This window comes from Geotrypetes seraphini, chromosome 6 (assembly GCF_902459505.1).
Source record: "Geotrypetes seraphini chromosome 6, aGeoSer1.1, whole genome shotgun sequence".
In the NCBI taxonomy this organism is placed as follows: Eukaryota; Metazoa; Chordata; class Amphibia; order Gymnophiona; family Dermophiidae; genus Geotrypetes; species Geotrypetes seraphini.
The window spans coordinates 74,362,099-74,376,714 of NC_047089.1; the positions used below are offsets into that span (position 1 = coordinate 74,362,099).

The following is a 14,616-nucleotide window of genomic DNA, read 5'->3' on the forward strand; positions in this document are numbered from 1 at the left end:
TCTTCATACTGGAAATAATATTTAGACTCTCTAGTTAATTAGCAGTTTTATGTGTATATGTTTGCCAGATGGCTTTCATGTATAAGTTACACAGGATTGGCATTAGGGAGTGACCAAAAGGACAGTTGCTTTGGGCTAAAGTTGGTATAGCCTGCGGGTGATTTTTGGTCCCTCCCTGTTTTCTGTCCTGGGCTCCTGAATGCCTAACACCAGCTCTGAAACTGTGAAATACCACTGACTACACTGACGCATGTAAATTGCAGATTTGTAAATGGGCTACTCCTATTGCATCTACCGGCAACTGTACCTGCATTCTTCTATGCATTTTAGAAAAGGCTTTACAGAAAATATTCATTTGGGAAGATAAATTGGCAGGAAATCCATTTTACAGTTAGTAAGGCGGTCAAAATGTATTTATATCTGAGCTAATAATGCACAGCAGCTATTTCTTTTCTCTGCATTAACTGCATGGCAACCTCCCAAAGAGATTCTTCAAACTTTCGAAAAATAAAAGAACAAGAGGGCATTCGGAAAAGTTGAAAGGGGACAGATTCAAAACGAATGCTAGGAAGTTCTTCTTTACCCAACGTGTGGTGGACACCTGGAATGCGCTTCCAGAGGACGTAATAGGGCAGAGTACGGTACTGGGGTTCAAGAAAGGATTGGACAATTTTCTGCTGGAAAAGGGGATAGAGGGGTATAGATGGAGGATTGCTGCACAGGTCCTGGACCTGTTGGACCGCCGTGTGAGCAGACTGCTGGGAACGATGGACCTCTGGTCTGACCCAGCGGAGGCATTGCTTATGTTGTTATGTTACCCAAAAATGCTGAAAACACCCCAGGAGCTACTGCAAAGGTTTTCAATTAACTGCATACTGGAGGAGAGACTGAGTTCAAATCCAGTGCTGCTCCATGTGACCCTGGGCAAGTTACTTAATACTCTACTGCTCCAGGTACATTAGATAAATTGTAAGCCCATCAGGACAGATAGAGAAAGTGCTTGGGTATCTGAATGTAAACCACTTAGGCCATATGTAGTATATAAAAAAACTTAAATAAATATAAATTTTGACTATCAACATGCAATAATAACAAAACTAAGGGGGGAATTTATGAAAGCACAATAAGCATGTTAGTGCACGCTACCTACTAAAGACACCCATAGGAATACAATGGGCCTCTTTAGTGGCTAGCGCGTGCTAATCCGCTTGTGCCCGCTAATGCGCTTAGCACCTTTAATGAATTCCTTCCTCTGTGCACTAGGTGACTTAAGGGCTAGATTCACAAAGCAAACCGATCGTGTACCGATCAGTGTGCGAACCCTTTGCAACCAGATTTCCCTCGGGCCCCATTCACTAACCTTTCCTGCATTCCGATTTGAATCTGTGCATGCATATGAGGAGAAACGCATGCAAAGTAGGCAAGGACGCAATTCACAACAGAAATTTTCTAAACCGACTGGGCTGGCCGATCATCCCAAGAAGCGACTGCTGGGGACCAGTCAAAAACATTTTTCCAACTTTCCAGCTCCATAGAAGCCCTGCTCTGCCCCGATCTGTCTCCTGCCTGCTCTCCCCGAATGTCGTCCTGCTCTGCCCCGATTTGTCTCTTGCCTGCTGTCCCCGAATGTCATCCTGCTCTGCCCCGATCTGTCTCTTGCCTGCTCTTCCCCATCTCTCCTGCCTGCTCCTACTCTTCCCTGCACCACGAGCCCATGGTTTTAACTCGCGGGTTTAAAGTGGGTTAAAACCACAGGCTCACTGGTCTACAAAAGTAAAAAAAAAAAAAAGTTAAAACAACAACAACAAAAAGTTGTGGCTCTGAACACGTCTGTCTGCCGGCCCTGACTCTCCCACCCTTCACCGCAGTGCACGAGCTCTTTAAAAAAAAGAAAAAAAAATCTATGCAGGGCCCGGAGGTCCAGCGCATGCACAGACCGTCTACAGATGGTCTGCACATGCGCTGGGATTGCTATCAAGCGATCCGGGCAGGCAGCTGGGGGCGTTCCTCCGATCACCCCCATCTGCATATTAGGGTTTCCTGAATTCATCGGACCTTCCTAGATCGGACCCGATCGGGCCCTTACGGGGGAAGTTAGCATGGGTTACCATTAAGATGGTTATTTTACTATGAACTCATGTTATTTTAACACAGATCCCATTTTATGTAATGAGACCTAGTTACTAATAGCCTGGGCTAATATTAAAATAACCTGTCCAGTTTGATCATTTCTCCCTTTAATGCTTTAGTGTATTCATTGTACTATATTGGAATTATAAAATATTTTCTAGGGCAAAACAGGTGGTAATATTATTTCCTCTGTTGCCCTTTATCTCTTTACTTGAAATTCTGAGTGTGGTTGTTATTTAGCGTGGCAGAGTTTAGTTGTCTGATGCAGCAATAAGTGAAAGATAAGTGCTCTTCTCAGTAAGTTGAGTTTTTGTGCCTACAGCATTATCTTGGGCTAACAGTTGGCCTTTTGGATCCCTTTCTAAATTGAAATAAAAATGGGGGCACCGAGAGATCAACAGCTTTGGATAGACACAACCAAGAGAGATATACTGGATGCACAAGCAATAAGCTGTTGGAGGAAGATGAGAACAGTTTATCTGTATCTGTCGATCTGTCTTCATGCTGCAAGTCTGAAGGATAAATTGCTTCAATAAATTCAGTTTTTTTCTCTAGAAATGCAGGAATAATATCAAAGTACAGGTGTTGGTGCTGCCACAATTGAAGATAAGAGGCTTGCCTCAACCCTGATGCTGGTAAATCCTATACAATTTTTTTTTTTTCTTTCTATGTATTTATATTTGTAGGTGTAATTTCTATTGTGAAATTGAATGGAGAAATACTGTGAATAAATCACTTGTCATGAGCAAGTTTTTATGTAGTAAACTTAGACAGAATACTCTGAGAACTCTTCATGTTTACCAGACCATAAATTGGTCTCAGTTTTTAGGAGTTCCTTGACATTTATGGGCCCGATATTGAGCAGGATTTAACTGGGTAGTAGAGGCTCCTGAATGATTAAAACATGTTGACTGCCTCGAGAGTGTATATTCAACAGCATTTAACTGGGAAGTACCCTGGATATTCTCTCTGACCTCTGTAGCACTGTTTGGGCAGAGCCAGCATGATTTTGGACATTGTATGGGCACCAACAGTTTTCAGGGTTGGTGCTTTTATAGCTCCTCGGGCAAACAGAAGTGCCTGAATATCAGGCCTAACTTTGACTGATTAGCTATAGATGTATGGGACTTATTTATTCATTCAATTTTCTATGCCGTTCTCTCAAGGGAACTCAGAATGGTTTACATTAATTTATTCAGGTACTCAAACATTTTCCCTGTCTGTCTCGGTGGGCTCACAATCTAGCTAATGTGCCTGGGGCAATGAGGGATTAAGTGATTTACCCAGGGTCACAAGGAGCAGCGTGGGTTTGAACACACAACCCCAGGGTGCTGAGACTAGCTTTAACCACTGTGCCACACACTTCCTTGTTGGCCATATCCACGTAACTTCCAAGTATTGCTACTGACCCCAATATTCAACTACTGTATATGCTTGAATATGTTGATCCGAGTATGACGGCGTACCCTTTTTACCCAAAAAAGGAAGAAAAAAGGTTGGCTCGAATATAAGACAGGGTGGAGGGGTTAATATTCATGTGCCCTGCCAGGATCTGTTCCATGCCCCCCCTCCCCTGCCAGGCTCTGCACATAGCCCCCCTCCCTTCCTGCCCAGCCAGGTTCTCCACCCAGCCCCCTCCTTCCCTGCCAGGCTCTTCACACTGTTCCCCATCTCTCCCTCCCTGCCAGGTTCTGCACCCAGCCCCCTCCCTGCCTTGTACCCTGTCCCCCCCTCTCTCCCAATCTCCTGCAGGCCTCCAACAGGCATGCCGTATGATCTGGTGGGCCGGAACAGAAGGGTTCAATCCTGTCTCCTGTCCCAGCTGACTTTGCCATTTTTCTTTTTTTTTTTAATCTCCCCCGCATACCTTTTTGAATCCCTGGTGGTCCAGCAGTGTACCAGGCAGGAGCAAGTTTTCTGTGCTCCTGCCCTGCACTGAGCCCCTCCCTGAATGGTTGCCTTGTGTTCTTGGCCCAGGGGAATATCGGGCATGAGCAAGTTTTCCTTGCTCCTGCCCGGCATTGAACCGCTAGCTAAATAGCTGCTGTGAGTTCTCACGAGACCATCATTTTTGGGCCATTTTTTTTGGCCTCAAAATCTCAGTTTATATTTGAGTACATACAGTAAGTGCCATTTTATTTTTTCTCCTGTAGTATGTTTTGTTTGTCCTAAACAAAGACTAAATTACCTAACCTTCAGAGATGTATTGAGGGATTTGAGTACCTGGGAATTAAGGGAGATATATTTATTTATTTATTATATTTTATTTATTTATCTTTTTCAAATGAAATCACAAGTATCCACCTGTTACAGTAATAAAGAGTATACAGTAAAAGAAAAGTTCCCAAAGTCAATAAAGAATTCAAACCTAATCACAATTTAGGAATCCTTGAGAATTATATATAACAGTTAATCATAATCTTAATCTATTTCTTCCTGGGAGTTGTGATCCAGCAGCCTGTGCATCTTGTGATGAAGAATCAGCTTTCTTAGGAAGATAGTATATCCTATTTATAGGTGGAATCGAGTCCTGAGGAAACTTTAAATTTTCAATAAGGTATTTTTTTGAACATATCTAATGTAGTGGTAACTGAAGATTTAGGAAAATTCAAAATTCTAAGATTAAGTCTTCGATTGTGATTTTCAAGTTGCTCGATTTTCCTTTGGAGGAAAAGTCTTTCTTTAGTAAATGTTACTGTAAGATTTTGAAGTGAAGCAATTCTTTATTGACTTGGTCAAACTTTGTGTTAGTGTCAGATTGAATACTACGCACAGAAACTGTAAGATCATCCAATTTACTCACAATTGTTGATCTAACCGGCAGATGTAGTTGTGGCTACTTCTAACTTCTGGAGCACTCGCCAAATGCTGTCCAATTTCACCTTTGAGGAGAGGCTATCTTCCGCTCCTGCCGCTGTTAGTTCCCTGGTGCTCTAGCCGGCGTGAGGCCCTCCTATGCGTGAGGCCGTCAGACTCGTCAGGTCCTCAGAGCTCATGCTCTCAACGTTTACTGATGCCGGGATAGGTGAGCGAGATCTCAAGTCCCACAGCTCCGGTGGCTCCTTCCATCAGAGCTATTGCTGGGTTCCTGCTCCCTTTGATATTGGCCGGAGAGCTTGTAAAGAAGCATTCCATTGACATTTGTCCCAGTGGGAGGGGGGCGGATCCACTCGAACAAAGCCCTTACGTTTGGTATGGGGCATCTTCGACAGATTTCAAATCTGAGGTAATAAGGTAGTAGTTGTAAGGAACGATGGAGCCCAACTCAAAAGCTGTTACCACGCCGCCGCCATCTTGCTTCTGAAGACCCCATATTTATTTATTTTAATATTTATACACTGCTTTTAGACTAAGCGTTTTACATTCAGGTACTCAAGTATTTCTTCCTATCTGTCCCGGTGGACTCACAATCTGACTAACGTACCTGGAAGACTTTGAACTTGAAGGTTCTTTTGGGACAACATCTGTCTAGTGAGGGGAAGGCATAGCTAAAGAAGGGCATAGCTTCTAATGAAAAAGCACATAGGGAAAGGTGGTGATTTGTCTGGTGGATATGGCAGGCTCATGCTGAAAACATTATTATGCATTTAAGTACAGGTATCTTCAAAAGGGAACATTTTTAAATCACATTTGAACTTTTCTAGGGATGTGTGCAGATCTAGAAAGGGAGATAAGGCATTCCAAAGAGTAGGACCTGCGAGGATTGGGCTCTAATGCTTTAGAGCTAGGCTGGAATCTCTCCCTTGCATCCATACAAGCATGCTGTGAATGAGCATATTGGAACTGTCAGCAAAACGTATGGCCACATGCCTCGTAGTACATTTCCTTCTACCCTGCTCAGGCAAAAAATATGGCAGTCATCCTGTTCTTTTGAAATGGATTAGAAAGGCAGATGTCTGTTAGGGAAAAGACACATGAACAAATAATAGAATAGTGCATAGAACAAAATATGAATTTCCAAGTGTTGGTTATTTGTGGGCTACGAGAACCTTTCTTACCCTCTGTTGTGGATTCTGAAGCGTGGAGAAAAAGTTTTTTCATGGTGCTGACTTGGTCAAAGATTTTGTATGCACATGCTCCTAAATTCTACATTTGGTGCTCAAAATTGCATGCACAGCTTTGGTTGCATGCCTAGTTTGCTTGTGCAATTTAATTGAATGACCCCCTTCTGAATCCTTCTCTCCAACAATAGGCCCTCTTCCCAAGCACCCATATATGCTTCCTCCTTGTGTAGCTCTTCCCCCTCCCCCCCAATATTCCTGTAGAACCTCTGGGCTTATTTTAGTGTCCATGATAACCTAGAGGGATAGACTAGGCAGGAGTAAATCCAAGTCACTCATGCCCATGCTGGTTCTGTGTGCAAAATATTGGCCATAACCGCTGATGGTTATCTCACAGTATTGCCACTAGGGATCACAGAAGTACAGTTGAATACTCTAGACTTGACATAGGCCTCTTAAAAGGGCAGTATCTTTCTCTATTTCCAATGTAAATACTAATAATTTTAATAAATAAACCTGTATTTTTAGCCCATGGATTAATTATATTGGCCAAGAATCAACTCCAGAGGTAAAGAGGGAAGGAGAAATGTTCAAAGATTTGATGAATATTGCAAGGCACTACAGTTGTACTGATATACATGCAGTAGAATCTGAGAAACAATATGAGCTGGGTTGGGAGAATTAACTTTTTTTTCCTGATTTTTTTTTTTTTTTCATAAATATGTAAGAAAATAAGAATAGCCTTACTGGATCAGACTAAAGCCCACTCTCACAGTGGCCAATCCAGGTCACTAGTATCTGGCTAAAATCCAAAGAGTAGCAACATTCCATGTTACAGATCCAGGGCAAGCAGTGACTTGCCTCATGTCTTTCTCAATAATAGGAAATTGTCCAAACCCTTCTTAAAACCAGCTACGTTATTCGCTCTTACCACACCTCCGGCAATGCGTTCCAGAGCTTTAACTATTATCTGAGTGAAAAAATATTTCCTCCTATTGGTTTTAAAAGTAGGCTTTCATTTTTGCTGTGGACATGCTAAACTCAAAAGTCAAGAATAATTTGGCACTTGTTTCAAAAAGATGTGCTTTTTTTCTATATAAAGAAATGCCAGCTCCATGCTACAGTGCACTGTCCAGAAGAATCAGAAATGTTAAGAAAATCCTTTCATGCAATTGTGCAAGACATTGGGGGACCCACTCTGTGTAAGTATTGTATGAACTGAGCACTTTTAAATTTTCCCTCTGAATTTTCAACGTCATTATGTCCTTTGACTTCACTGCGTAGTTACTTGATCTGCAGTAGTTCTCAAGGGCGTCTCCACGCCAAAGCGCCATTTTCATTTTGAAATTCAGCGTCTCTTCATTCTCTCCAGTGTGTCTCCAGCAAACATCCAGTGCTAGCTCCCGAAGAAGGGGATTTTCTCTCCGAAATGGAGCTCTGTAGAGCATCTGATTCTTCAGCACAGCTTTGAATTACTTAGACATTTGGACAATGTTCACAATCAGTGAGATAAGTACAATCTTCAACGTACATTTTTTCTGGAGTTTAAATTCTTTTTTAAATTCTTTCTGAACATGAACGTGAACTCGCAGGTCTTGAGCATGCTCAGATGCTCAAGGCCCAGCAGACGAGGAGTCCGATCTTCTAGAGTGCCCAGATGAGGGTAAGAAGCGGCGGGGGGGGTGCCCAATTGTGTCGGGGGGGGATGTCAGATCGTGTCGGGGGGGTGCCCAATCGTGTCGGGGGGGTTGGATCGTGGCGGGGGGGGTGCCGGTTCGAGGCAGGGGGGTGCCGGATCACAGGGGGGGTTCCTGATCGCAGGGGGGGCCTTCGAGGGGAGCAATGCCGGTTCTCGGGGGGGGGGGGGAACGCATCAAAGCGAGTTTCCATTATTTCCTATGGGGAAACTCGCTTTGGTAAACGAGCATTTTGGATTACGAGCATGCTCCTGGAACGGATTATGCTCGTAATCCAAGGTTCTACTGTAATTTTGTTTTTCACAATCACTAACAGCACTATGCGCATATGCACAGGTCCAGGGATGTTTTACACTTAATTTACCCTGTTTGGGTTAAGACAGCTCACAACTCTTTTACAGGCTTGTCCTGACGATTGAGAGTCATGATAACTGAGGATCTACATATTATTTGCATTTATTGCTCAGTTGATACAATACTTACACAGAGTGGGTGTCCCAATGTTTTGCACAATTGCATGAAATGATTTTCTTAACATTATATATTATATCCTTTCTCTGTTGAGTTTTTGGCTTCAGAAGAATCTGAAGGCAGGAGAAAGAACTTCAGCATCTCTAATGTTGTAGAGCAGTGGTTCTCAAAACTGTCCAGGGGGATCTCCAGCTGGTTGGGTTTTCAGGATATCCCTAAAGAAAGTGCATCAATGTATACAAAAAATGAGAATGTGTGATGGCAGCTTCCTCATTTACATCTCATTCAATTAATTCTCATCTTGCACATAACTCTATAATACGCTAAAGCATAAAATATCAATAATCACCTTACAATAACTTTTATTACAATTGCTGACATAGCATGTGCTAGCACGTATAATCACGTAACACCTTCCTACCATATCCATTTAGGCCACTTTTTAGACTTTTTATTATTATTATTATGAGCCCCATAGCTTTTAATGGCTCCAAAAACTCTGCTCACCAGAATAGATTATTATCAAAATTTCTTCATAACTGCTAAACTAGCAGAAGTATCAAAGCTGAGGTAAACCTTGCTCAATTTTACAGAGCTTGCCATCGTATGGTTGATTATTAAATCTTTGCTTTAAAGTTAAGAGTGCCTGCGCCTTTTCCAAGTAAGATAAGTGTTTTATTCTGCGTTGTAGAGTATGCGTTGTGGGTATTATTAAGAATTATTTGGAGCATGGATGTATGTGGACGATTTATTTTCTGATCTCCTGAAGAAGCTCAGGGTGAAAGGGCCCCGTTGAGATCAGTGATCAGATGTTTATTAATGAAAGCTTAGTTCCTGTTTTTTGATTATTTATTGAATTTGTTGCATATCTAATTAATGATTGAAAGGGGTTGGTAGACCGATGATTGACAAGATATCTCATTGAATGGACCAGTATGTGCTGTTTTATTGTGAGCCGGGAAGGGAAATCTGAGGTCCTTCCACCTTCCTATGATATTATTGTGAGATTTTACAGTCAGCATATTATATGTGAAAGTATTTAAAAGTTTGTTGATGAACTGATTTTTGTTAATTGTGAAGAATTGTGAGCCCGCTCCACTTTTCTTGTTTGTCTTTTGATGACTGTCTAGTGGAGTAGAGTCTTGTTTTTGTTGTCAAGATGAACATTATCCAGAACCTTCATAAGGGTTGCAGGTGTTCTTTGCACCCCTGATTCCTGTCCCTCTCCCTTGCCCCAAAACATCCTTTGAAGCACATAAGCCCCCCTTCCGAAGCCTTTCTCTCCTTCTTCTCCCCTATTGAGGTAAGATTCCCAGCCACTCTCTCTAACTCAGGGATCTCAAAGTCCCTCCTTGAGGGCCGCAATCCAGTTGGGTTTTCAGGATTTCCCCAATGAATATGCATTGAAAGCAGTGCATGCACATAGATCTCATGCATATTCATTGGGGAAATCCTGAAAACCCGACTGGATTGCGGCCCTCAAGGAGGGACTTTGAGACCCCTGCTCTAACTCAATGACAAGGACAACTCCTAGGTACTGCACCCCCTCTCCCATCACCACCACTGAGCCTACCAAAATTCCATGAAGAGATGGGGGCAGCTGTAATCCCAACTCAGTCCTGCCCTTGTGGCTACTTCTGGAAAGATGCCATGACCTTTAGCAACAGCCTCATGGTACTTCATTCAGGTCAGCCCATGGTTGTGAGCAGCTTTTATGCCTCTTGCTGCCACAGGCTAAATATTGGGCCCAATTGTTTGTGACCTCTGGGGGTTACTTTATAGGCATTGAGGGCACTGTTCTAAGCTGGTTTAAAGACTTCTTACAGAATAGGAAATACCTCGTCTGGAAAGATGGAACATTTTCCATAAGCTGGAAAGCATTCTGCAGTGTCCTTCAAAGATTACCACTCTCCCCAATACTATACAAACTCTAAATGAGTTCCTTGGGTCAAATTAATTTCAACAATAACTAATGCTTACTATCTTATGTAGATGACATCCTCCTGCTCATCTTGATCCAACACAACACATCTGATCTCTCTCAAAACAAATCCAGTGGTAAAGACAAAATGCATACCTGTGCTACAATCAAACTGAAACTAAACACAACAAAACACAACGTCCTATGGTTGCACAACACCTCACAAACAATCCCTACAACTGTTATATTACCCTCAGGAACTTCTCTAAATATAGACAAAACCTCTAAGGTCCTCAGAGTTATACTCAACTCTGCCCTATCTTATGAACCCCAAATCTCCAACCTATGTATTTGTCTGCATGAGACAGCTAAGATAATTCAGATCTTTCTTCCGTGATCATCACTTTATCATAGTGATACAGATGTTTGTGCTATCCCAACTAAACTACTGTAAATCTGGCATTAACTCTGCCCTCGAGAACAAACTACAACTGATAAAAAAAAATATAGCAATAAGATTAATATTCAAACTGAAAAAATTATGATTCTATCTTACCTTACTGCAGTAGGCTGCACTGGCTATCTATTAACACTTGCATTACCTTCAAACTATCTTGTGTAATGTTTCACATCCTATATGTGAACTCCACAGAGCCATTAATAAACCTTAGTCAACTTCTGGTCAATATCAGTCAGAAAACTTAAAACATTTCAATTGGGTTTTCCGTCCCAAAGGTGTAACATATAACCACAAATTCAACTCGCTACTCACCTCTACACCAAGACCTGGAACAATCTTCCAACAATTATCAAGACAGAACCTAACTACCTCAGATTTTGAAAGAAACTGAAGACTCTCCTTTTTGAGAACATATATTGATACTTAGTAAGTATACTTTCCTACAGCAACCTATGCAACATTTCACCCTTCCAGTAACCACAAGAGCTCCCTCCCCAAACTCTACATAACATAATTGTACCAGTCTACTTGTATGTAACTCAACTGTATTGTACTAAAAACTGCTGTATACTTCTCCCTCCGTATTTGCAGTTTCAGCAATTGCGGTTATGATTATTTGCAGTTTTTAGTTTGCTAGCTCTTATCCCGAGTTACATCAGCTTGCATAGAGAAATCACTGATTCCAAGCATTTACATAGAAAATAGTTGATTCCCAACAGAGAAAATCACTGAGTCCCAGCACTTTCTTTACCGTGTTTTACCTCTCCTTCAGGAACGGGCCAGATCTCCCACCGTGTTATTTGCAGTTTCACCCTTTTCACGATGGTTTTTTATAGAAAACAGTGAATAACATATGAAAAAGTTTTTCACAGTTTTTCTTTATTTGCGGGTCTGTTAATCCCCTATCACAGCGAATACGGAGGAAGAAGTGAACTATAATTCTAATGACAGCTCAATGTTTCCCTCTATTGAATGATTGCTACATTGTGTACAATACTGGAGACCACACCTTCAAAAATATATAAACAGGATGGAGTCAGTACAGAGGAAGGCTACTAAAATGGTCAGTGGTCTTTGTCATAAGGCGTATGGGGACAGACTTAAAGATCACAATATGTGTATACTTTGGAGGGAAGGCAGGAGAGGGAGATATGATAGAGACATTTAAATACCTATATGGCATAAATGCACAGGAGGAGAGTCTCTTTCATTTGAAAGGAAGCTCCAGAATGAGAGGGCATAGGATAAAGTTAAAAGGTGATAGGCTCAGGAGTAATCTAAGAAAATATTTTTTTATAGAAAGGGTAGTAGATGGTGTGGGATAGGCTCCCAGTAGAGGTGGTAGAGACAAAGACTGAATTTAAGGAAGCATGAGATAGGCATGTGGAATCTCTTAGGGAGAGGAAATAATGGATGTTGTGGATGGGCAGACTGGATGGGCCTAAACATATTGTAAACTCTTGATTTGTAGTTAGGCATAAAGGCCCTGATTCTCCAAAGTGCATCCTGATTTTAGGCGTCCTACAGCTGTCTAATCAGCCAATCGGGATGCACGTTTTTTTAAAAAAAATGTTCCCCAGGCAAGCCTGAAGGCACCTCCGGGAGCCTAGGGAGACCCGCAAGATGCCTAAGCTCGTCTAAGGGCCTTAGGCAGGCCTTAGGCTGAACCTAGGCGGCCCTACGCGTCTCCCTAGTAGAGGAGAAGCTTAAAATGTAGGCCAGCAAAATGCTGGCCTACATTGTAAGTAGACGCGGCCGCTATACTTATCGCGGCAAGGGATCTCTCTGCCACTATAAGTATAGCGGGCCGTGGCCACCTGACCAGGAGGGTGCCCAAACCCTCTGCCCGAAGACACCACCCCACCCCCCGACACTACCGATTCCCCCCCCGACAATATCGATAGCTGGCAGGAGGGTGCCCAATCCCTCCTGCCCGAAGACGCACCCCCCCCCCCCGGCGCTAACCCCCCCCAAACCTCCACTCCACCAAACCTGTTCTTAGAAGGGTCTTGCACGTCTTGAGCCGGCAGGCACGCCTCGTCGAAATGAAGCATGCCCGCCCCTTCCCGGCCCATCCCGCCGAAGCCTAAGGCCTGATTGGCCCAGGCTCTAGAAGCCTGGACCAATCAGGCCTTAGGCATAGCGGGTCCGCCCATCCCCACTTAATCTAAGGCCTGATTGGCCAATCAGACCTTAGACTTAGTGGGGATGGGCGGACCCGCTATGCCTAAGGCCTGATTGGTCCAGGCTTCTAGAGCCTGGGCCAATCAGGCCTTAGGCTTTGGCGGGATGGGACGGGAAGGGGCGGGCCCGCTTCATTTCGACGAGGCGTGCCTGCCGGCTCAAGACGTGCAAGACCCATCTAAGAACAGGTTTGGTGGAGTGGAGGTTTGGGGGGGTTAGCGCGGGGGGGTGCGTCTTCGGGCAGGAGGGATTGGGCACCCTCCTGCCAGTTATCGATATTGTCGGGGGGGGGGGGCGGTCGGTAGTGGGGGGGTGCGTCTTCGGGCAGAGGGTTTGGGCACCCTCCTGGTCAGGGGGCCGCGGCCCGCTATACTTATCGCGGCAGAGAGATCCCTTGCCGCGATAAATGTAGCGGGCCGTGTCTAATCTAACCCGTTTCTCTAACCCGCGTCTGTAACATGGACGCCGGTTACAGAATCGGGGTTTAGTTTAGGCCGATTCTGAATAGGACGCCTCTCCCGGGCGTCCTATTCAGAATCAGGGCCTAGGTGTCTTGCGGGCCTCGCCTTCAATATAGGCGGCCTGCCTGGGGAGCATTTTTTTAAAAAAACGTGCATCCCGATTGGCTGATTAGACAGCTGTAGGACGCCTATAGCTGCCTAAAATCGGGACACACTTTTAGAGAATCAGGCCCAAAGTGACCCAGAAATTGAAGATTAGATTAGATTCTCTATTTATTTGACATTTAAAAATCAGATGATCTGACTAAACTAAAGCCTGTTAAGTATCTCAGTGTGATATGCTATTGTCACCACAGTTGTGTGGCTTTAAGTTAAAATTGTTATGATTTCTACACAGAATGAATTATCTACTTGTTTGATTAGAATATTCAGACATAGAAAGGTGATATGCATGCTGAAATAATTTGTATTCAGCTATTAGCACTTGTTTGTGTCATTTAAATCTGTTGCAGTAACATGTGACATCCCCATGTTATCTAATATTTTTTGATACCTTGGGGCAATGTTGTTCAGAAGTTTTGAGTATGTCACCATACCTTTGCTGACGAAGTACTACTTGTATCTCGATGAAATCAAGTTATGGAAATGCTGTTAAAAAATTGAAACGATGCCTAGATAAACTGGGAATCTTGATTAAATTTTAAGAAAATGCAGCTTAATCTGAAAAAGACAGATGTTCCGTGGGTGGATAAATCAATCACTCGAAACTTGAAAATGCAACGTGTACTGATGGTGTTATACTTCTACTTAGAAACCAGGTCATCAGCTTGGGGGTCATTTATAATATGGGATTTGTTTTAAAGTGACCAGACCACACACAATATTTGGGTTTAACTATGGAAACACTTTGCTGTCTCAAAGAATTATTTCTAGCACAGTGGGTGTAACAACTACATCCTTTTCTAGATCAACCTGCAATGATACTGTTATCCACACTTTTATTAAACTTAATTTAGGCTATTATACCTCTCTTTACATTGGTTTTCTAAACAAAAAAAATTACATGGAAATTTTAGGCAGCATCTCTCCCTCTCACTTCCTCCCACCGCTCCCCAGGTCCAGCAGCATATATCCCTCTCACGGCCCCCCCCCCCCCAGGTCCAGCAGCATATCTTCCTCTCACCTTCCCCCTCTCCCCAACCGGGTCTAGCAGCACATCTACCTCCACCCCCACCCAGGTCCAGTAGCATGTCTCCCTCTCACCCCCCCCCCCCCCACACCCAGGTTCAGC

General features: G+C 43.3%; 1 protein-coding gene across 6 annotated transcripts in view; it reads left to right on the forward strand.

Annotated features, from left to right (window-relative positions):
- PCDH17 (protocadherin 17) overlaps window positions 1-14,616 on the forward strand; it is a 317,465-nt gene that overhangs the window by 174,357 nt on the left and 128,492 nt on the right. The window contains exon 5 of one of the 6 annotated variants that reach the window (XM_033949388.1): window positions 10,956-11,083. The exons of the other annotated variants lie outside the window; for them this stretch is intronic. Coding sequence (XP_033805279.1) covers window positions 10,956-11,071 — 116 coding nt within the window. The 3' untranslated portion in view covers window positions 11,072-11,083. Of the gene's footprint in view, window positions 1-10,955; window positions 11,084-14,616 lie in introns of those variants that run through there. 6 annotated transcript variants of the gene reach the window in all.